A 22,256-nucleotide genomic window follows, 5' to 3' on the forward strand; every position below is an offset into this window, starting at 1 on the left:
GGGATAGAATCCAGGTCCCCTGCATTGGGAGTTCACAGTCTTAGCCACGAGGCCACCAGGGAAGTCCCTGTCCCTTCACTTTTAAACTCTCATTCCCCCCCCCCCCCCCCATGTGAACATCATCTGATTTGTGAAGACACAGGAAGACAACCTGGTCTTTAACTGTCCCTGATCCCCTCCCTCCTCCCTGATCCCTCTGTTTTCTGAACCCCAGGAAGACAGATCCAGGCGGGCAGGCCAGCAGCTTACAAAGCTGTTTTTATTGGTTTCTTACTGCCTCACAGAGCGTCAGGGTTGATCCCTCCCGGGCATATGGCATTTGAGAAGATAAATACTTATTTTGCCCCCTACTCAACCATAGGGGGACGTTTAATAAAAATAGTATTATAATAAAATAATAATGACTGTGATCAATAATAAAATACTCCTATGATCCCCTAATACACAGGTGGTTGAAGCTTTGAGAAAAAGGACCCGTCCCCTTTCTGGGAAGGGCCAGAGTGTGCCTGGAGACCCATAGGGTGCCCACCTCCCACCAAGTAGCCCTTATAAATACCCCCCATCCCATCCCTGGCTGGCGTTTGCTTCCTCCTGGACGGATTAGATGGCTGATGGATGCTAGCTGGCCCTTGGGGCCCCTCCCTCTTCCGGCCCCCACCGGCTCCCTGTAGAGAGAAGGGGCCTGGGTCTGTGGTCTCCCAGCTCCCACTCCCTCCAGCCCTCTCCTCTGGCCTCTCTCTTCTCCACTGCTCCTCCTTTATCCTTCTCTTCTTCGCCTTCTCCTCTGGCTGGCTCTCACTTCCTTCCGATCACTATCCTCTCCTACTGCACTTCCTTTCCTCCCCTGCCCCTCTCACTACCTTCACCGACATCCTCTCTCCTTCTCTACCTCGGACTCTGGATCAGAGTCTATCTTCCCTGCCCTGCCCCTGAGTGGAGACTGGGATATGCCCCTACTCGGCCTTGCTGGGCGTTAGTCCACAGCCAAGACCCCGACTTGCTCCCAGGGGTCCAGCCCTTCTCTGTCCCTCATCTGGACTCTCATAGGCCTCCTGGGGCTTGGCCCTGGAGATGAGAGCTTCGGCACAATTACCCCTGGATGATGGGGCAGAGGGGCCCCCAGAATGGAGGGGGTCATCCTATTCCTCGTGGCTAGCACAGGTTGGGGTTGCAAGCAGAGGGAAGGGCAGGATGAGGGCTGGGAGTTAGACCCCCACCCCTATCCCGCCCGCAGGGGCCTGGAAACCCAGGCCATGGATGCCCAGCCCAGACCCTCCCTGAGTCCAATTTCCACATGTCCCGGACCAGCCGGAGTTTGGCATTCCTCAAGCTCTTTGCTCCCTCATGTCTCTCTGGGTCCTGGGATAGGGAGTTGGGCCCTGCCAGAGGACGTCAAGGGGAGCTCTCAGATTCAGGGGCTGGGGGGAGGCTCCGGGGTCGTTCTGAGACCTGGAGGGGGAAAGAAACGGAAGTCAGGGTTGAAAGAGGAAAGCAGGACTCCTCTCTCACCAGGTCAGCACCTCTCAGAGGCTTTCCCAAGACCCATCTGTTCATTCGCTCATTCTACATTCAATCAACAAATAGGCTTTACTCCAGGCAGAAGATAAACTTGACCCTCGCGATCAAGGACCTCAGAGGAAAACGAGAGCACAGCAGGATGGACGAGGACAGGGTGGAGGGAGGAGGGTGTCAGAGGTGGCACCGGCCCCAGGGGGGCAGTGACCACCTGACCAGGTAGCCAAGTGGTCTTTGGAGAAGGTGATATTGGTGCAGAGCCTTGAGCATGGCCTGAGCCTTAATCAGGTAGAGGACCTGAAAGGGCATTCCAAGAGGAGCAGCGGGGATGGCAGGGGTAAGGGCTTGGAGGTGAGAGAACACGGCGGCCGCAGGGCTTTGAGTGACCTGCTATGGTTGCAATGGGGGTGGCAGATGGAGACAGGGCTGGAGGGTGAGCGGATGACTTCCCAAAGCCTTAGATCTTCTGGGTCCCCAGCCAGAGTGGACTGCTCCCTCCTCTGACCTCTTGCCCGAGGGCTGGGCCTGTGCTCAGAATTCCAAGAGCTCCCCTTCTGCGGTGCTCTCCCTTTGTGCCAGGCACTGTGCTCAGGATTCTTCCCCTGACACAGGTCTCATAACGATAACCGCAGTTTACAGGTGAGACAAGCTCAGGGAGCCTGGGCATGTCACCTGGGGCCACACTGCTGAGACAGTCAGAGCCAAGACAGTCAGGCCTAGGCTGACCTGCTTCCAGGCAGGTGGGACCCACTAAGGGGTCAGACAGGGGGAGGCAGCATCTCTTAGAATTCCAAGGCAGGAGTAGCCTCAGCTTGTTCTCTGGCCTCAGGTCCCAGCACAAGACAGAAGCGGGTAGGCTCACCTGTATCAGGGAGACCGCAGGGCTCAGAGATCCCTGGGGGCAGGACACAGATTCGCTGGATAGAGAAGTCCAAGGCTTCCTCTTCACTGCTCCAGGAGCAGGATGAGCGAGGGGACGAAAATCCAGGGTCAGATTTGAAGCGTCCAAAGGGGGTGAAAACATGGGGGAGGGACGCAGAGGTAGCGGAGGCGGTGAGGCTGTCCTTACTGGGGTCTGCGTCTTTAGCGAGGCTGTCACTGCCCATGGAGGCTGGGCGCCGCGAGGCCTCGGAGAAGCTGTGGGGCCGCTGCGGGCCAGAGCCGCGGGCACCTCGTCCCTTCTCCTCCGCAGCCTGTGAGGGGACAGCGCGAAGGGCTGGGATCACGTCACACGAAATGCACGTGGCCCTGACGTGCTGAGGTCCGGGGGCCCAGGTCAGGAGAGGCTGGTGATCGATTCCAGAAGACTCATAACTCACCACCGGGGGCAGGTCCCTGGCGCTGGGTCTCCCGTCTGCAGGGCCCACGTGCACCAGGTGGTTGAAGTTGGTGGGCGTTGAGATGAGCTTGGAGCGCACGAAAGGGTCCTTCAGCATCTCCCTACGGGGGTGGGGGAAGGGAGGTGAGCGGCAAAGGTAACGCCTCTCCAAGAAGGCGAGGCTTGGGTTCGCCCCGCCCCCAAAGCGGGAGACCCCGCCCACCCGCCGCACGCGCACCTGCGCTGCTGCTGCAGCAGCTCCTCCGACACGCGGAAGAAGAAGCGTCGCTTGCTCTTGGTGCGGAAGAGCTGGCGCCGGCTGTTGTCCGTGAGGTTGGGGATGTCGAACTCGTCCTTCTCTGCCAGAGAAGCAGAGAGCTGGGCGGTGCTCCCAAGGCCCCACGGCCCCAGTCAGCTGGTGCTCAGGGTCACAACCCCTTCCTCCCACCCCCACACTCCCTCACCTGCCAGCGGGTTCCGGAGGTAGGTCAGGCGGACCTTCTCGGTACCAAAGAGGAACAGGGAGCCCTCTGGGTTCAGGGGTCGCACCTGAGGCAGCAGGCACAGAGGTCACACCATGTTAGCCAACCGCACCCCAGTCCAGCCCCAGGGGCCTGGGCAGGCCTCACTTTTAAAATTTTAATTAATTTATTTCACTGCATTGGATCTTAGTTCCCTGACTAGGGATTGAACCCACACTTCCTGCATTGGGAGCGCAGAGTCTTAGCTACTGGACTATCAGGGAAGTCCCCGCACTCACCTTCTTGAGTGGCACGGTCTGGACCCATTCTGCCCTCCTCACATCGAACACGTCGATGGCATTCTCGCTGAACACTGTCAGGTAGGGGGCTGCATAACCTGCATAACCAGGGTGGGACACTGTGCTGTGCGGCCCCAGGCAAGTCAGGCACCTCTCTGGGCTGGATCCTAGGGCTCACCTGTGCATTCACATCGCTGTAACTTCTGGGTTGCCCCACCCATGCTCAGATAGAACCAACAGGGAGCACTGACTCTAAGCCACGTCAGGCCCGCCTGTAACCATGCAGCGTATTTTTCCTCCTTTAATTCTCAAACAACTCTAGGCAGGTAATGTTATCGCCCCTAACTTACAGATGACGGAAACCCCAGAGCTAAGTCTCACTTTGTGGTGAGTGAGAGCTGGGAACTGGCCCCGGGCAGTCTGGATCCAACGCCTACACACAGTGTCTGTGCTACACCCAACCCACAGGCCCCACCCCAGAAGGGCGACTGTGAAAGGAGCATTGTCCCTCTCTTCTAGCCTGTGGCCCAACACATCAGCTACCTGTGGACGTTTGAGTCTCCCCTGCTGCCCTGTTCACTCATTCATTCCTCCAAACATGATAGCTCCTGGGGGATGCTTGCCTGGGCTGCGTGCTGGATGTGATGAAGCACTGCAGGCCCCCCATGTACCAAACCAGTCATTGTAATAAGAAGGTGCTGGGAGTCAGTGCAGAGATCTGAATGGAGGTGGGGGAGCAAAAAGGAGCAAAGGACCAATGTGGGGGGGGGGAGGAGTGTAAAATCGGTAACGAAACTGACAGCAATTACGGGGGTCATTTATGGAGGGCCCACTAGCTCTCGACCCTGGGGCTGGACTTGCAAACTGAAGAGGTGGCCCGTTACAAAAAGGACAGTAGTTCAGGCAGGGGAAGAGCTTGAATGAAAGCAAGGTCTCGTGCAAGAAGATGAAGGAAGGAAGATCCCGTACAAACCACCAAGGTGTGTCAGGCAGGAGGGCACATACTGGCCTCCAAATCCAAGCTCAGGAATTTGGGCAGGACCCTATCTTCCTCCGATACCAAGCCCCACCCAGCCTGCCCCTCCACAGGCCTCACCCCAGCCCGTGGGTGCTGCTGGCCACAGCAGCTCTTGCATGCGAGACTTGCGGCCAGCGCTGTCCACGTAGACCCCGGCGGTGGTGAAGAGCAGCAGGAACTCACTGAGGCTGAGCTCCACGGCGCCCAGGGCCTCGCCCAGGCCCCCGCGGGACGGGGGCAGCTCCTCAGGCACAAGACCGGCCCCCAGCGCTAAGGGCGCTGCCTCGTTGAGCAGCGGGTAGAGGGCGAAGGTGCCAGCTGCGCCCACGCACAGCCGATCGCCCAGCAGCCCCAGGCTCTGCACGGGGGCTGGAGCCTGCAGCTCACGGATGCGGTGCTGCCAGGGCCCCGGGCCTGGGCCCAGCTGGTAGCAGAGCACCTGGCGCTTGACCGCAACGCAGAGCACGGGGGTGCGGGCCTGCAGGATACGCCCGGCCGCCAGGGCCTGGCAGCCTCGAGACTCGGGGATCTTGGCGCCAGCCGCCTCCACGTTCTCCAGCTCTGCCAGGGCAAAGAGGCGCACGCTGGGGCCTCGGCCACACAGTGCGACCAGAAGGCCCGCAGCAGGGCTCACGGCCAGCCGCTGCACCCGCCGGCACTCGCCCACCTGGAAGATGTCTGCGGGGTTGGCGAGGGAGAGTGTCACCAGCAGGTGGGTGAGGGGCACCCGGGGCCCAGCCTCCTCTGTCCCTGAGGGCTGACCCCGCCCACGCCCACCCTGGCCCGCCTGGTGGGTACCGTTACTGTGCAGATGGATCACAAACAGCCCTTCCTCGGTGCCCAGAGCAAGGCGTTCCTGGTCTGGTGGAGGGAGGGAGAGGGTCAGGGATCAGAAGGCCCATCCAAAGAGGCAGGAGATTGGGCAGTCTGCCTGTCCCTGCCGAGGACTCGGAGAGGACAATCCCACCGACAATCCCACCGTCCTGGACCCTTCTGTCCCCGAGTCCAGGCTGGTGCTAATGGGGAAGTGCCCCGGGGCCAGGAGTCAGGATGAGAGGCCTCTCCCACCCTGAGCTGTGGAATCTGGGGGTAAGTCACGTCATCTCTCTCAGCCTTGGTAAAATGGGGCTGATAATGGTACCTTTCTCACAGAGCTGCTATGAGGCTGCAAAGAGATGAAGCATCGCAGGGTGAGCATTAAGCTCACAGCCATCTCTGCTCAATAAATGCCCTTGTCCCCTGGCTCCAGGCTGACACAGGGGACTTGGAGGACGCAGGACCTGTCTCCCATGGCTCCGTCCTGTGTGACGGCAGGGAGAAGCCCCAACCCCAGCTGCCGGGGGCAGCCAGGGAGCCTCTTCTCCTGTTCCCCAGTGGTCTGGTGCAGAGGCCCCACAGTGGACAGTGTGAGGCTGCCCTGTCACCTGGCGGCAGCTGAGAGCCTGGAGGGGAACCTCCTTTATCTCTTACTAAAGCCTTGGCTCTTTACACTCGAGATTCTTAAGCAGAAAGGGAGGCACAAAAAGTGGCAGAAGCTAGGCGCCCCATCCCAGCCCAGGTCCCTCACAGCCATGCCCAGAGGAGTGGCGAGGAGGACACGTGTGCAAGAGGGTCCACAGCCCAGGGCTGCAGGGGCTGGGCAGTGACCGCGGCAGGTCGGTGCCCCCTCCGCGTGAGGCTCACCGACAACGGCGGCGCAGAGCGCGTGGGGCAGCAGCGGCAGCCCGTTGTCGTAGGCCTCCTTCAGGGTGTACACAGGCCGGGGCCGGGGCCGCGCGTCCAGCAGCAGCCGCTGCAGCTCGCCCAGCACCTGCAGCCAGCGCTCCCGCTCGCCCTCGCTGTCCGCCAGCAGCAGCACGGTGCACGTGGCAGGCGGCACGGTCAGCTGGGAGGCCGTCACCTATGGGTGGGTCGGGGGGGAACCCAGGCTGGAGGGCAGAGCGCCGGGAGCCAGCTCTCCTTCCTCCCATCCCTCTGTCCATCGCTGATGCCCTGTAGCACCAGCTGGGCCTGCCCAGTGCAGTGTCGGGCGCTGTCTGGCAGCAGGTGATAAGCCAGGCGGGGTGGTCACACAAGCACGGGGACAACTCCAGAGCCCTGGGACCAGGGCCACCGAGAGGGCAGGACAGGGCCTTGCGGGAACACAGGGTGGGGCCCGCTCACCCAGGCTAAGCGTGAGAGACGAACTCCCAGGGGAAGAGACGTTTCTGCTGGAGCCTGGGGGACGAGTGGAGTAACCAGGAGTGTTCAGAGTCAGGGAGGGGCAGGGAGCCGGCAGGGTCCGAAATGTGGGGCTGCAAGGCTACAGTTAGGAGCACCCTGAGGGCGATGGGGAGCCAGCAAAGGGCCCTAAACAAGGCCGGGCACAGTCAGCTTCATATGTGGAAAATTCTGCACTGCAGGGCGAAGTGTAGCCACACAGGCAGGAATGGAGGCAGGGGGTGCAGGATGAAGGGGGCAGCCGTGGCGATGGAGAAGAGCAGCTGGAGTGGGCCCAGCACAGAGGCAGACAGAGGTCTGGCCCATCCCATCCCTGAACTCACCCTAAAGATGCGAGGCAGGTCCTTGGATTGGGCGTGGATAACATCCGGGGCCAGGACAGGGGCGGCTGAGAACTGGGGGTCCCTGGGAGGTTCACAGAGCAGGTCAGAGGTCTGCCGGCCCCAGCCGCCCCCTCGACCCACTCGCCCCCCGACCCCTGCCCCCAACTACAGCCTGGCACCCACCTCAGATCCAGAGCCTGCAGGAGGGCCCCGCTGGCTGGGCTGAGCTTCGGGTCTGGGGCATCAAAGAGCAGCAGGCGCGAGTCGCTGAGGGCGGCGAACACTCGCTGCCAGCCCCGCCGGACACCCGAGGGCCGTGGCACCTAGGGGAAGGCAGGCAGGCACGGAGGTCCCACCGGGCCCCGGCCCGCTGCTGCCCGCCCGCCCCTCCCCCAGCGCCGGCTCACCGACAGGAAGCCCTCGTAGGCGGTGCCCGTGCCCGTCTCGGGGTGCACTCCCAGGGCCGCGTGGAGGAGGTCAGGGGGCACAGGGCAGGGGGGGGCCTGTGGGGCGCAAGTCGGGTGACAGAAGTAGCCGCAGACTGTGGGGAGAGCAGGAGGCGGCGTGAGGCGGGTGGGGGACCGCCGGGGCGCGGGGACCCCGGCAGCCCCAGCCCAGCGCCCCTCAGGCTGTCACGGCTCCGAGCCGTTGCCAGTTCCCCGGGAAGGGAGAAAAGAAAAAGAAAGCTGAGCAGCAGTGGGAAATGTTGATGAGGCGGGGGGGCGCCTGGTGCGGCAGGATGGGGGCCGCTCCCCCTCCCCGCACCCGGGGGCTGTGGCTGGCACAGGGGAGGCCAGTGAGCAGGGGGCGCCGAGGGTCTCACCGTCACAGCCCAGGCCCTGGCGGCCCAGCCCCAGCATCAGCGAGGTGCAGCGGAGGCACTTGGTGGGGGATGGGAAGCTCCGGGGACGCAGCGTGTGTGAGCCGGGCTGGCGAGGGGGACAGGCCCATTACCCAGGCCTGACCTTAACCCAAGGCCCCCAAGCCCCCCGCCTGGCCCCCCAGGCCACCCCGAGGTTCAGGCAAGACCACCGAATGAGCTAGGTGGCAGTGTGAATGCTGCGCTCCGAGGGGATCTGGTCGTACTCAAAACTCAGTGCCACCGTCACCATTCCCATCGTGGTCTGCCGGCACGGGGTGGGGGGTGCGGGGAACCCCAAGCGGGAGCTCGTAAACCTGGCAGAGTGGCTTGGTGCCCCCGCCCCGCCCCGCTGGGCACTGACCTTTGCAGGGGGACTTTCTGCAGGGGGTGTGGTGGCAGCAGGCGTCCTGGGGAACACGGCCTGCAGGGGAGGGAGCAAAGAGGCGAGCTGAGCACAGGGGGAGGGTGGGCCCAGCGCCCCCACCCGCCGGGGCCTCCTGTCTGTGCTCACCCCTAGCCGCAGGCTGCGGCGGCCCTCCGGCCTCAGCTCCGGCGCCTCTCCGGAGGTGCCCGCATCTTTGGCGGAATCCTTCTGGGGAACGGCACAGGGGCAGCATCAAGGCCACGCCTGTGTCCTTCCCGGGGGTCCTCCCCGGCCAGCCCCACACCCGTTCTTACCTCTGAGCTCCGGAAGGACAGGAAGGGAATCAGGGAGTTTGAAGGCTTGGTGTCTGCAAACAGAGAGCATGTGTCACGGGGACCAGGGAGCCCCCCGCCCTTAACACGTGTTCCTTAGAAAGCAGGGGCCAGGGTGGGGGCCTCAGTTTCCACCTCACGGCAGGCGGGGGAGGAGGGGATGGTGGCCTAAAGTGGGGGCTCAGTGAGCACTAGCTAACAGCAGATTAGGCAGCAGAGTCTGGAACAAAGTCTTGTCTCCTCAGCCCGGCTGATCCCCCTGGTGACCTGGAGAGGAGGTCTTGCTCCAGGACAGACAGGCCTGCGCATGGCTACTCACCCGCTGGCCCACGCGCCCGCAGCTCCTCCCGCAGCACCGCGAGCTCCTGCTGCAAGGCCTGGTGCCGCTTCTCGGCCTCCTGCAGACGGCTGGGGAGAACCACGTGGGTGCTCACCACAGGCCTGAGGGCTCGCCACAGGCCACCACCTGCGTCCTGGGCCCCTCGCCGCGCCGGCCCCTGCCCTCACCTCTCAGCCCGCAGCTGGGCCTCCTGTGCCTGCGTCAGCTGCTCCTGCAGGCCTTGCTTGGCCCGGATCTCGGCCTCCAGAGCTGACTGCAGCTCCAGCCTGGCTGACGCCTCCATCTTCTGCAGCCTCCGTGCCTTCCACTGGTGGTCCTGGTGGCCAGAGGGCATCAACATGCAATGCCCCCAGGGCCAGGTTGCCGTCCAGGCCCCCCACCTCCCACCACACCACCTGGCCAGGCTCAAAGCCCCGCCTCTGCTGCATGCCCGGCGGGAGCTCAGGCAAGTCCCTGACTTTCCATGAGCTCAGTGTCCCTACCTGAGGAGTGCGGCTCCCGGCACCCCTCCCTCCGGGTGTCCCTGGGGCTCACCAGCGACCGGGAAGGGAGAGTCTGGGTGCCCACGTTCCGCAAGGACTCCAGTTCCTCGGCCATCTTGGTGGCCAGTGCCTGCAGGTAGCCTCTTGACACCTTCTCATCATTCACCCTGATCGGGAAGGGGGCTCAGGGTCAGAGGCTATGCCCTCAGCGCTGCCCGGGCTCAGCCCCTGCCCCCAGGCCCCAGGCACCCACCAGCTGAGGATGTCGGCGATCTGGGCCTCCCAGTTGCTTTCCGTCTCCCGCCGCTCACCTTCCAGCCTCTGCTTGCTCTGCTGTTCCCGCTCCAGCTCTTCCATGAGCTGGGAGGGAAGGAGATTCAAGAGACACAGACGCATCACGTGGGAAGCGGGGATCAGCCCCCAGGGGGCCCAGCAGCCCTGAGTCTGCCCATGTCCAGCCTGGCTCACCCACCCCATCTGGCCCACGTCCCTGGCAGCTCTGCTCACCCGCCCAGCCGGCTCCCCGCCTGTCCCGCCACTTGCGGGTCTCCCCAACCCTCTGTCTGCCCCGCTCACCCGCTCCTGCTCTTGGCTCAGTCGCCGGTTCTCCTCCTGCAGCCGGCACAGCGCCTCCTCCTTGCCGCTCGGCCTGCAAGGGAGAAAGAGGACTGGGTGACCCCCTGGCTCAGGCCCCCACCCTGTCCCCTGCCCCGGCTGCCCAGCTCACCCCTGGCCACGGGCCTGCTCCAGTTGTGCACGCAGCGCGGCCACCTCCTGCTTCAGCTGTGTCTCCTGGGGCCCGCCACCCTCAGGCAATCCCATGCCATTGGTCTCAGAGGTGGTGTGGATGGTCTAGAGGACGCAGAGAGGGGTCAGGGCAGGGGTCCAAGACGCCGTGACCTACCCTACCCCTGGGGCCTGGCCCTGATAGACCCTGAATGGGGTCAGTCTAAGAGAAATGCCACTGGGCAGAGGGTAAGGCCTCACCACCTTGACCTGGGGAGACGCCTTCTCCGGGCTTTGTTCCCGCTGTCTCTGGAGCTGAGTCACATCTCGCTTCAGGGCGGCCACCTGAGCTTGCAGCTGGGATGGGGTGCAGAGTCAGCCAGTGCTGACCTTGTCCACCCCAACTCTGTTTTTTTTGTGTGTGGCAGCTCCTCACGGCATGTGGGATCTTAGTTCCCTGACCAGGGATTGAACCTGTGCCCCCTGCATTGGAAGCGTGGTCATAAGCACTAGACCACCAGGGAAGTCCCTGTCCACCCTAACTCTTGATCTTGCTCCAGATTCTCGGGCTTTGCTGGCTGCAGCAGGAGTGGAAGTGGTGGACCCCTGCCCACCCCACCTGCTCCCTTGCTCAGGCCTCAGCCAGCCTCAGTGGGCGTGCAAGGCATTTGGTGTTCCCAGCAGCTCAAACCTCACTCCCCAAGCTTCCTCCCGCCACACCAGGTGTCTCGAGCGCAGGGCACTATTGCGGTCCCCACCCACCCCATCACTCACCTGGCTCTGGGCATCACGGGCTTCCTCCAGCTGGGAGTTCAGGGCTTGGGTCTGGCTGGCCATGGCTGCCTCTCTCTCCTGGGCCTCCTGCAGCTTCTGGAGCAGCTCCTCCTGCCGCCCCTTGGCCTCGCGAAGCTCCCGCGCCTGTGCCTGCTGCCCCGCCCGAGCCTCAGCCAGCTCCTGAGGTCCAGGTGGGCGAGGGGAAGGCCAGCCAGAAGTCAGGGCATGGTCCTCCTTAGCACCCAGCCCTGGGCCACTCACCCATCTCACCATGCCCCACCTGGAGGAGCTGATCTCTCTCCTGCCGCAGGTCACTGTCCTGGCCTGGGCTGCCAGTCGGACACCCGTCCGCCTTGCTGTCCCCCAGCGTCTCTGCCAGGAATTGTCACTGAGACCTGCACATACAGCCTCAGCCAGGAGCTCTACCTGCAGTGTCTCATGGAACCCTTACCCTAGCTTGGTTAGGAGCTGGGGTTGAGGGGGTGGGGTGTGGATTTCCTTGGTCCATTTTCTACACGCAGAGTCAGAGAGTTTAAGATATTTCCTTAAGATCACACAGCACGTACAGACCCAGGGACACAACTGGAACCCAGTGGACTCAGGTGTGCTGGGAAACCAGCTCAGCCCCCAAGATGAGGGGAGGGGAAGAGACGAGGTGCTGGGGGTGGGGTACCTGACAGCCTGTCCTGCAGAGTCTGCACTTCCCTCCGCAGCTGCTCCAGCTCCCGATGGTCCGAGGGGTTCTGTAGAGCCTCTGCAGTGTGGGGATACCCATAATGTTGAGGAGCTTGTCCTGCGGCAGCAGCCCCAGGGGCAGACCCACCCTGCCCTGGCCCTGATGGTACCCATACCTTGGAGCTTCCGGCTCAGTTCTAGCTTCTCCTGCTCCAGACAGCGAAGCTTCCGCTCCAGGGGAGCCAACTGCTCAGAGCTGCTCTCGGGGCCGGGACTGGGGAGAGCAGGGCAACACAAATTGGCAGAGAACCACCCCCCAGCCTCCTCCATCCTTCGGCATCCAGCATTCATTCATCTAAGAAACGCCCACTGCGCACCAGCTCTGTACCCAAGTCTGGGCTTTGGGCTGGGAAGAGAGACAGATGAGACCACATCTTGCCCTTAAGAGGCCCCAGGCAGGTACCATGGGTGGCGGCCAGGACAATGATTCCAGAGTCCCCTGGGCGCTGGTTCCACAGCCCTGACCCTTATTGTTTGTGTGACCTTGAACAATAACCTAATATATCAGGGTCTCAGTTTCCCCAGAGGAAAAGAGAGGTGATGCTAGGGGTTCTCGCAAGGGCTGTCAAGAGGACTCAGTGATATGGGCCCAGGACATAGGGAGCACTTCATGAATAAAGGTAAGAGGCATCTGCTTATACTTCACAGTTCCCACTCCCCCAGGGCCTCGCTGCAGTCTCAGGCCAGCCCTACAAGCAGAACTGGGCTGGGAGCATCTACCCATTTTACAGAGGTACAAAGTGAGGCTCGGGGGGCAGTACTAGATCTCTGGCTCTGAGTCCACTACACACCCAGCCTGTCATGAAGGGTCCCATAAGGAATAAATATTGGGGGCAGAACCCATAGGGTAGGGGTCATGGCCTCAGCAGGACCTTGAGGACATGAAGGGTTGTCCTACTGGGGGTTCAGAGCAAACTTCCCAAGCATCTGTCTCATGTGGATACAGGTGAGCCATTCAGTCACTTTCCCGGGGTCCTAATGAGCTGTGCTCCAAGTGTTCTCCAGGCCAGGCAGCCCTCAGCTTCTCACCAGGTGTGTGAGGACTACTCACCTGCCTGAGGTGTAGGTGAAGCCAACGAATGGCAGGTGGTGGCCTAAGAAAGTCCCGTGGGAGGGTGGCGGCAGGGTTCCCTGCAGAAAGTGGGGAAGGAGAGTCAGAGTAAGAAATACAGCTCCAGGTGGAGACTCGAGACCCAGGAGCCCTCAAAAGACTACAACTCCCACAAGTCTTTGAGGTTCTGGCCACACAGGTGCTGCTGGGAGTCTTCTTATAGGATGTCTGGTTGACAGGATGACACTTGTGGTCAACGATCCTTCACTTGGCACAACCCACTTCAGTGCAGATGAACCAGCCCAGGTGAACCGTAACTCCCATGGGCCTCCATCCCCAGCCCAGCAATTGCTTTGGGGAACTTTGCAGGGCAGGGGAGGGTCCCGCAGCCACTCAGACTCCAGGCAGTTGTCCTGCTGCTGTGTGTCCCTCCACTCACTGGATGGTTGAGGGTGTCATCGTCCACATCGAAGTTGGAGGTGTCCATGGGTCCACGCAGCTCAGGGATGTAGGGGGCAGTGCTGGTCGCCAGCCTCTCCCAGTCCACGCCTTCAAAGAAGGGGTGGTTCCGGAAGTCGTCCAGCCCTCCGCGGCCCAGACGCTCCTCCTGGCGGCACAGCAGCTGGCGGATCAGGTCTCGGGCACTGGCCGGCACGTCGGGCACGTCTGGGGGGAACTGCAGGTGGTCCTGGGGTCCCAGGGGACGGGTGCAGGTGAGTGTCCAGAATGCTACCCCCACCCAGGGCATCTCCAACCTCACAGCCTCAGGAGTCCCACGGCCCTCCCAGAATTCCAGGGCCTGGCGGCCAGACCTCGTGGTTCATGATCTTGCCGTAGGTTTCCACCAGAGATTCAGCATAGAAGGGGGTCTCCCCGAAGAGCAGCTCATAGGCACAGACCCCCAGGGACCACCAGTCGCACTGTGGGCCGTAGTGGCCCTTGCCCTCCTCCATGGCCTGCAGGATCTCAGGGGAGATGTAGTCGGGTGTCCCCACTGCCACCGATGAGTCCACCTGTGGGTGGTGATATTGATGGCGCCACAAAGACGGCCTCGCGTCTGGGTCCAGCTCCCCCATTCCCTAGGGCTGGGCTGGCCCAGTGCCCCCACCCAGGTCCTGGGCTTAGCCCTTCCTTCCCCTGGGCGTCTCATGCCGCCCGCACCAGGCCTGGTGGCTCCCATTCCCCCAGGAGCTCTCCCAGCCGGTGTCCTCTGTCCCACATGGGGCGGGGTTCTTACCATGCCACTGTTGTTGAGACGTAGGCAGGAGCCAAAGTCGGCCAAGCGGATGTGCCCATTCATGTCCAGCAGGATATTGTCTGGCTTGACATCCCTGGGGGAGGGCAGGGAGAGTAAGCTGTGAGTGTGGATATGCATTTAGGCACGGTCCTGGGTGTGTGAGTGCGTGCATGTGCACACACCAGTGTGTGTATGCACACACTTTGTGTTCCTGCCTGTGCTGGCGTGTGAAGGGGGGAAGGATGGTGGTCGGGCTTCCTGGCTCCCAAGAAGGAAGACGGTGGTTAAGCTGGGGAGAGGACCCTTGGAGGCAGCTGAGTGTGCTGTGGGGGACACAGGAGCTAGACTCCCCCAATGCCCGAGTGGCTGAGTCACCGCAATTTGCGTGCTTACCTATGCTAAGTCCTGACTTCCTCATCTATAAAATGGGATGAGGGTAGCTCCCATGACACAACGTTTGGGGTGGGAAGAGTCACAGGTTCTCTGCATATGAAGCACCCAGCACAGGATTTGGCATATATGTGCTCAGCTTTCCCCAGAGCTGTCAAAAGGGGCTGGCAAAGACAGCAGGGGCTTTGGGGGCCCCACCTGTGGACATAGCCCAACTGATGCAGCGAGTGGATGGCCAGCACCATCTCAGCCAGGTAGAACTGCGCCAGCTCGGGCGGGAGGCGGTCTTCAAAGCGGCTCAGCAGAGTAAGGAGGTCCCCTCCAGCGTAGTAATCCATCACCAGGTACTAGACGGTGGTGGGTGGGGGGCAAGAATCAGATGGGGGGGGTACCTGTCTCCCTCGCACCTCACAGGGGTCCTGCAGGGCTCTGTAAAGGCAGGGCCATGTCTCCCAGCAGCTCTGGGGTGGCCAGCTCCCAGCCAAGGCTCAGGCGAGAGGCTCCAGGCCTGAGTTGGTGGGGAGTAGAAACTTCTCAGACCCAGGAGGAGGGGTCTTTCTCTCCTTGAATCAAGGCTTCTGGCCCCCAAAGGTCTTCTCCTTTGTCCCCAGGGATGGCATCACTGACTCAAAGGACATGAGTCTGAGCAAACCCCGGGAGCTAGTGAAGTACAGGAAAGCCTGGTGTGCTGCAGTCCATGGGGTCGCAAAGAGTCGGACACAACTGAGTGAGGGAACAACCACCACCCCCCTCTCCAGCTTTCTGAGCATCCTCACCAGATATTCCTCATCTTGGAAAGCATAATGCAGAGCGGTCACCCAGCGGCTGTCCCCCTTCACCAGAACATCCCGCTCCTCCCGGAAACAGGCCGTCTGTAACAGTTTGGGGAAATAGGGGGTGGGTGGGGTTGGAATCAGAGCCCACGAACCCCACCTTGCCAGTTCAGGGGATGGAGGAAGACTCAGTAAGGCTAGGAACGGGGATCAAGGTCGCCTTTGTTAGCCTGAGTCTTGGTGTTATCATAAGAAAAATAAAACAACTCTGCTTTTACTAAGAAAGGCTTCTTGTGCGGAAGGGATGGGAGGAACCTGCACTGCTGGGGGTGGATCCTCTGCCTGTTTGGCAGCCATGCCCGGCCACTTCCCCTGCAGGTCTCAGAGGCCTGTAGACTCCCCTCTGCAGGGACCCCAAGTTCCCCCGGAACCCAGCACTGACCTCAGCCCGCTTCAGCATCTCCCATTTGTGCAGCATTTTCATGGCAAAAATCTGCCCACTGTCCCTCTGCCTCACCACAGCAACCTGAGGCCACAGAGAGCACTGGGGTCACGCTGGTCTGCGGGCAAACACCTTTTTCCTCCCCCCACCGACTCCAGGGACATCCGCTCACCTCCCCGAAGGCCCCTCGGCCGATCACCTTCAAGATCTCAAAGTCATCTCTCTGCAGCCGCAGCTCTTTCACCTTTGCTACGAAGGGACTGACTGAGGGCATAGAGGGGGGCTCAGAGAGCCTGTGTGGAGGCCCGGCTCCCTCTCACCTGCCCTCCCGCGAGGCCAGGGCAGGGACGACCTCCCCAGCGATGGTCTCTGGCCAAGGGGTTGACAGGAGCTGCAGTCCATTCAACCATCAAGCAAGGAAGATGGCATGCTCGCTCTGCTGACCACCTGGCCCCTGGATCTCCCTGAATCCACGGTTCCCAGGTGGCATCTGTCCCAGGGGCTGATGGGATTTGTAGTCCTCCCCTGCCTGGGGGCTGACCCTGGAGGGCCAGGTCACCCTGGAATGATGGGGATACCATTCCCACCCCCAGCCTGCAGTTCTTGGCCCCTGAGCAGGACCAGGCCAGAGCCTGTCTTGGGAAACTGGACTGGCAACATTCCTTGTCCCCAGAGAGGCTTCTATGCCACCGAGGAGCTGTGGGTCCCTCGTAGGCACAGAGATACATGGGTGGAGTGAGGCCTGGGGCTGCCCTGGAGGGCAGGTAGGGCACGGTTCTGCGGGGCTCTGGGAGGGCAGGCTCTGTGCTCCCCGAGTGGGGCCTCCTTGGTCCGGAGGCACAGAGAGGTCTGCCCGGCTTCGCACAAGACTCAATAACAAGGCCAAGACACCTTTCCTGGCACCTGATGCTGGCACCTGAGGGCGTGAGCACTCGGGATCTCCTCCAGGCCTGAGAAGCCCTATAACTCTGAGCCCTGCCTCCCTCTCTGGACGCGGCCTGTACCTGGCCAAGCACCTCCTCCTTACCGCCCCAGACACTCCCCGAAAGGACATCTCCAGCCACTCCCTGGCCCTTCCCAGGCCTGGAGGAGCCCCATGCCTGGGGGAGGAAATTGGGGCCTGGAGACCTAGGGAGGTGAGGGGGAGCAGCTGGGGTCAAGGGCACTAAGTCTGGGCTCCCTGCCTCAGTTCCCCCTGCCAGCAGGTACACTCCCTGCCAGCTGGGCAGGTCTGTGGGTGGGACAGAGAGCTGCTCCACAGGTTTATCAAGCAGAACCCCCACAGCAGGGGTGGTGTGGAAACCTCATTACCAAAATAAATTGTCTCTTTCCTGGGTCTGTGTGTATAGCTGGGAAGGAGCAGCTGCAGGCCTCCAAGGGGGCACTGAGGTGGGGGCAGCCACCCCATTGACCAGACGGGAGTTGAAGCCTGCCCAGAGCCAGGAGGACCCAGGCCCCCAGGACAGGCTGCCCAGTCCCCTCGCCACGCTGCAGGGATGGGGGCTCTGGGCGGGAGCAGGGACAAGTTGAGGCAGGAGCAGAGTGAGTCACCGCCCTGCGAGTTACCTCAGAAGATGTCAACAGACAGGCCCCCATGCCGGGGTCCACGGCGGAGGTGCCAGAGGCGGGCAGGGAGGAGCACGTGGGCATCATGGGGGTGATGACAACACAGTCAGACACACACACACAAGATGCGGGAGTCCCGGGGAGAGAGGTGGGCAGCAGAGCCGCGGGCCCTCTGACCGCCCTCAGCCTAGAGGAAGGCCAGGGGCATGTCTCACAGGCCCCCAGCTGTGCCAGGCCGGGCCCCACGCCTGCCCAGAGCTCAGGCATACCAGGAATGCTAGTCGCCCACTGGGCAAACACTCACCTCACCCCACCCTCCAAGCCAGGTCCCCGTGGCCTTCCCCTGTGGCCCCGCCAGGTGTATCCAGAGAACCCTGGGGGCTGGCACTGGCTTCAGGGTCATCCGGGGCCAGCCACGCTTGGTGACTCAGGTGAGTCAACCCCAGGAAGGGTGCAGACCCACCTCCAGTCTGGCCCCCTTCCCCAGCCCTGGGGCACAGCCCTCAGGAGGCCTGGTCAGCCGCTTACCCACAGAGGGTCTGAGGCCAGTGACTGTGCCCGGTCTTGGGTGGTCCTGTGTGTGGGTAAGTGTGTGTGTGTGTGTGTGTGTGTGTGTGTGGGTAAGTGTGTGTGTGTGTGTGTGTGTGTGTGTGTGTGTGTGTGTGTGTGTGTGTGTGTGTGTGTGTGTGTGTGTGTGTGTGTGTGGTGGGAGTGGGGGATGCTACGGAGCTGTGAGTGGACATAGACAAGTGTGTATCAGAGCCAGCGTGGGTGGGGTGGTCAGCAGGGCTCCCTGGGTCCCTCCAGGAACTGACCGTGGGTGTTTCAGCGTGTCCGTGGAAGGTGGGAGCCAGAGAAAACCTATGTGTCAGTGGGTCCCATGCACAAGGGGCTCCATGTGAGAACGTGTCCTCACGGGTCGGGAAGTGACTGTATGAGCGTGTGCTGTGTACATGTGTCTGGAGAAACCTGGCACCAAGTTTCTGAGTGTGTGATGTGTATGGGGCCCACGTGCCAGGTTCTGGGAGTGGGATTAAGTGTGTGAGTGAATCTGAATGACGGTGAAGAACGCAGGTGAAGGAGAGGGCCGGGGGATGGGGGTTCGGTGGCACTTATCAGGGCCAATGCAGCTCCCGTGGGATGGGGTGGGGGAACCTGAGGGAGTGCGGCTCCTCACAGGAGGGCCTGCGAGCGGGGAGCACGGAGGCAGAGGCTCCCTGCGCGGAGTCCCTCTGTCCACCCACCCCCCGCGCCCGCCACGGTCCCGCCCGGGCCACTCACCCCAGCTCAGGAACTGCGCCACATTGCGCTCCCGCCGCAGGGGGGCGCTGCTGAGCTCGTGGTGCAGCCCCAGCAGCAGATCCAGGAGGCCGTCGAGCCCCGGGCCGCCGCCGGCCTCGCCCCGCGCCAGCCGCTCCAGCGCGCGCAGCCGCCGCTCCATGGCTGCGGCCGGAGCCCCGAGCCCGGGCTAGAGTCGGGCCGCTCGCATGCCCGCCCGTCGGTCCGTCCGTCGATCAGTGCGCGGGTCGGTCCGCGAGTCCTCCCCCCACCCTCCCGCCCTCCCCGCTGTCACCGTCCTCCGCTGCCGCCCGCGCGCCCTCACCTGGACGCCGCTCCCCACCCTCCGCCCCGCCCCCCGACGGACGGGCAGGTGTGCCCCGGCCAATGGGAGACGGGACTGGAGGTGAAGGTGGGAGGGCGGAGGCGCGCGGGGGCGGGGCCAGCTCCCGGCCAGGAAGTGGGGGGGCGGGCCCCGAAGAGTAACTCCTGGGCGGGGCGGAGCCAGGAGAGGTCGGGGCGGGCGGGGGTCCCATCGCACCCCGGACGGGAACCGGGTCCTCTCGCGGCCCCAGCCCCAGCCCCAGCCCCACCGGGGCCCTCGCCGACGCCTGTCCTAGGTGGGGGATGCCCAGGGCACTGCAACTCCCCTCGCCCCCTGGGGCAGGGGCAGCCTCTCCGGAGAGCCTGCCCTCTCAGCGTGGGGAGAGGGGCTGGGGACGCCTGCGGCCCCGAAGCCGGATGGGAGTTGTAGTCCGCTCCCTCCCTGGGATGCCGGCCTCTTGGCACACCCCCCGCCCCCCAGCCCCCTGGCTAGTTTCTGATTTCAAAATTTTGTTTGCATCGTTACGGCCGACCTGGGAGACGGGTAGGTGAGGCAAGGATGCTTCTACCCATGTGGCAGATGACGCACAGGCTTGGGAAGTACGAAGGTGAATTGAGGGACCAAGGGGTGAGGAAGCTCCGAAGCTAGATCCTGGAGGGGGCTGGCCTTTTTAATCTTGGGCGGCCCGCCTGGAACGTAAGGACGAGGGCCAAGGAGAGGTCGAGGCTGGGCCGGAGGAGGTGGGAGAGGGGAGGGTGGGACTGTCCAGGGATATTTCTGACTTCTGCCCAGCTGTCTCCAGCTGGGCTGGGCTAGACGCCATGGGGACATGGGGCTGTCCAAGAGGAGGGATCAAGGGGTGGGGCATTTTAGTGGCTTCAGACAACAAATTCTTCCTTTAAAAGATCTCTTTGGAGATTTGCCTGCCTCCTTGGTTTGTCCGTGTTGAGCAGGAAGCCGCTCTGTGAAGGTCTGTGGAGCTGGACTGAACATCCCTGGTAGCACACAGGGGGCTTCCTTCGCAGTCTCCCATTTGCTCTGCTCAGAGACCTGCCCTGAGTCAGGGCCAGGGTCTGTGCAATGGCCTGCCTTTCCCAAGTCAGTCAGGTGGGGGAAGGGAAGCCAGGATTCAAACCCAAATCTGGGGATGCTGTCATTGCCTCTGTGTCTCCTGGGAGGGGGCAGGGGACAAGGATCGGAGGCCGTGTTGAGCACTCCTGGCTCTCACCTGAGCCAGGCTAGGCTTCCTTAAAGGCCAGGGCCGAGGAAGGGCTCCCGGGAAGGGTTCTCACCCTCTGTAGCCACAGGGGGGAGCCAGAGACCAGAGGACGGCCCGGTGCTCAGGACAGGACCAAGTTCCATTCCCTGGGGAGTAAGACCTGATGCTGGGAAAGATTGAAGGCGGGAGGAGAAGGGGACGATGGCATCATCAACTCGATGGACATGAGTTTGAGTATGCTCCTGGAGTTGGTGATGGACAAGGAAGCCTGGCGTGCTGCAGTCCATGGGGTCGCAGAGAGTCGGACACGACTGAGCGACTGAACTGAACTGAAGACACAGGGCGAGGGTCCTGGTGGAAGATGGGCTGTTCCTCCTCTGCCCCGTAGGGACACCTTGATCCCTGCACCCCCACTATGGCCCCAGGGGTCAGCACTCTAGGGCCAGCGTGAGGTGAGGCCTCTGGGTCTAGCTCACTCCCTCTGTGACCTTTAGCCTCTCTGAAAGCCAAGTTCTCAAACAAGACCATCCCTCAGCACGTCAGACTCCATCCCCACAGTACAGCAGAGGGAAAAACTGAGCCCCTGACACCAAAAACTGAGTTCTGCTGGGGTCTTCTCGGGGGCAGAGCAGGGACTGGCACTGGGGACTCCCCACCCATCAGGTATGTGATTCTATTTGGTCCTGTATTCGCTTTTTTGTCACATTCTTGTTTCAAGCTTCAGTTTCCTTGTCCATGAAAGGGGGTCGTGTCTGACCCTGCCCATTCCTTTGCAGCTGTAAGGCCAGAATGCCCCTCAGGACTCATTCTGTTTCTGAACCCCTCTTCTGGCCTCAACAAGCAGCATCCTCCCTTGCTGTCAGAAACAGCTTTGGCACGTGGGCCCACTTTGCCCAGCAGATCTGTTCTCTGACCCTGTGTGTAGCAAGGACCCTGGACCAGCACGTGGGTACTCCACGGAGGAGGGAGTCTGAGCATGAGACCTCTGCCATCTCCGACACTCTGGTCACTGCCTCCTGCAGGGCCACCTGTTCCCCGAATAACTTCTCTCCCCTCTGAGTGCCCTTGGCATGGGGTTGCTGGCACTAGCTCTCACTCAGCCCTGGGGGCAGCAGACCTTGCATTCCTATGGTGCTTCTTAGCATTTCAAAGTGAATGTAGATCTGTTATCTTCACTAGGGTCCTGCCAGAAAGAGGGAGTTAGCAATGCCCTCCCGCATTAACAGATTGCTGCCTTGAGGCTGGGGAGGTGGGTGGCGGCTGGAGCTCCTTACCCGGGTTCCAGGCCTAGGCCAGTGCCTGGCAGCAGAAGAGCGGTGTGTGGCACTCAGACTCTGGGGAGGGACAAGGAAAGGCCAGCCTGCCCTGGACTTGATGCGTGTAGGCTTCTGAGAAGGGTCTTAGATGGTTAGAAACGGTCAATTTAATGACCCAGGCCTGGCAGAAGGGACGGTTCAGATAAGGGAGGGACCCAAAGAGGACGAAGGCAAATGAGTGGCAGGGAACCCCGGTTTTCTGACCCCCACAGAGGATAGCCCTCTGGGTCTGGGAGGGGCCCAGACACAAGGCAGGCTCCCGGCTCACAGCCGCACCCACTTCTTAGGCCTCCCGACCCTGATCTGTGGCACCCTTTTCCCCAAGGCCAAGGTCCAGCTTGGTGACTGAGATGAGCCTCTCCCAGCCCTGCCCCCAGACGCGCCTCTCAGCAGGGGCCCCGCAGGTAACTAGAATGGCAAGCTAACCCTGCCCTTGGCCGCGCCGGGAGTGCAGCGCCCCCTCCTGGCCCAGGAGCCGGAGAACAAGGAGGGGCAGCCTTGGGATCCTATAGCCCTGCCTAGTGTTGAGTGATTTCCATCTCTCTGAGTCTCCGTCTCTGTGCGCTGCTGAGAAGGGCTCCAGCTCAGGTATGGGCGGTCCGTGGTACTGGGAGCGCCCTCCAGTGGCGGCTGGAGCTTGTCTCTCTAGGACGAACACGTGGTTGGAGGGTTGGGAACTCATGTAGAGTTTCACAATGGCTCAGAACTCTGGGTTTTCCTTAAATGTGTGTATTCCTGGTGGTCCAGTGGTTAGGACTCTGGGCTTTCACTGCCGATGGCACGAGTTCAATCCCTGGTCGTGGAACTAAGATCCCACAAGCCTCCACACACACCCGCCCGCCCGCCCCCCCCCCCCCAAAATAGTGTGTTTGCTAAGGTGGCTTGGAGGG

General features: G+C 62.1%; 1 protein-coding gene across 8 annotated transcripts; it reads right to left on the reverse strand.

Moving 5' to 3' along the window:
• Window positions 1–241: 241 nt before the first annotated feature.
• On the reverse strand, window positions 242–18,768 carry CDC42BPG (CDC42 binding protein kinase gamma). 8 transcript variants are annotated; one of them, XM_065937670.1, is made up of 38 exons: window positions 18,510–18,768; window positions 15,835–15,926; window positions 15,663–15,746; window positions 15,224–15,319; window positions 14,646–14,794; window positions 14,058–14,151; window positions 13,633–13,833; window positions 13,260–13,508; window positions 12,821–12,900; window positions 11,886–11,983; window positions 11,708–11,788; window positions 11,315–11,406; window positions 11,035–11,214; window positions 10,522–10,617; window positions 10,262–10,386; window positions 10,111–10,183; window positions 9,788–9,894; window positions 9,587–9,701; window positions 9,220–9,368; window positions 9,032–9,120; window positions 8,695–8,747; window positions 8,528–8,608; window positions 8,378–8,437; window positions 7,978–8,083; window positions 7,562–7,695; window positions 7,338–7,477; window positions 7,155–7,236; window positions 6,775–6,828; window positions 6,295–6,511; window positions 5,410–5,472; window positions 4,690–5,289; window positions 3,594–3,691; window positions 3,298–3,382; window positions 3,072–3,192; window positions 2,835–2,955; window positions 2,585–2,708; window positions 2,378–2,463; window positions 242–1,449 (listed from the first exon to the last, which is right to left on the reverse strand). In XM_065937670.1, exons 1-38 carry the CDS (start codon window positions 18,667–18,669, stop codon window positions 1,393–1,395), a joined length of 4,692 nt encoding a protein of 1,563 aa, XP_065793742.1. In that variant the 5' UTR covers window positions 18,670–18,768; the 3' UTR covers window positions 242–1,392. The 8 variants fall into 8 exon arrangements, with proteins under 8 accessions (XP_065793742.1, XP_065793744.1, XP_065793738.1 ...); XM_065937672.1 differs by lacking the exon at window positions 6,775–6,828 and having other exon boundaries at window positions 10,525–10,617; XM_065937666.1 differs by having other exon boundaries at window positions 2,378–2,708; window positions 10,525–10,617.
• Between the last annotated feature and the right edge of the window lie 3,488 nt (window positions 18,769–22,256).

This window comes from Muntiacus reevesi, chromosome 5, assembly GCF_963930625.1.
Source record: "Muntiacus reevesi chromosome 5, mMunRee1.1, whole genome shotgun sequence".
Classification (NCBI taxonomy): domain Eukaryota; kingdom Metazoa; phylum Chordata; class Mammalia; order Artiodactyla; family Cervidae; genus Muntiacus; species Muntiacus reevesi.

Bases quoted from the DNA above. Each gene is read 5' to 3' on its own strand.
- CDC42BPG (XM_065937665.1), bottom strand. From the start codon at position 18,669: ATGGAGCGGCGGCTGCGCGCGCTGGAGCGGCTGGCGCGGGGCGAGGCC. The intron at 9,121-9,219 runs GTGAGGGCAGGG...GGTTCTCCCCAG, and splicing joins GCCCAGCTGCGGGCTGAGAG to CCGTCTGCAGGAGGCCGAGA. The intron at 8,438-8,527 runs GTGAGCACAGAC...CCTCCCCTGCAG, and splicing joins GCCGCAGCCTGCGGCTAGGG to GCCGTGTTCCCCAGGACGCC.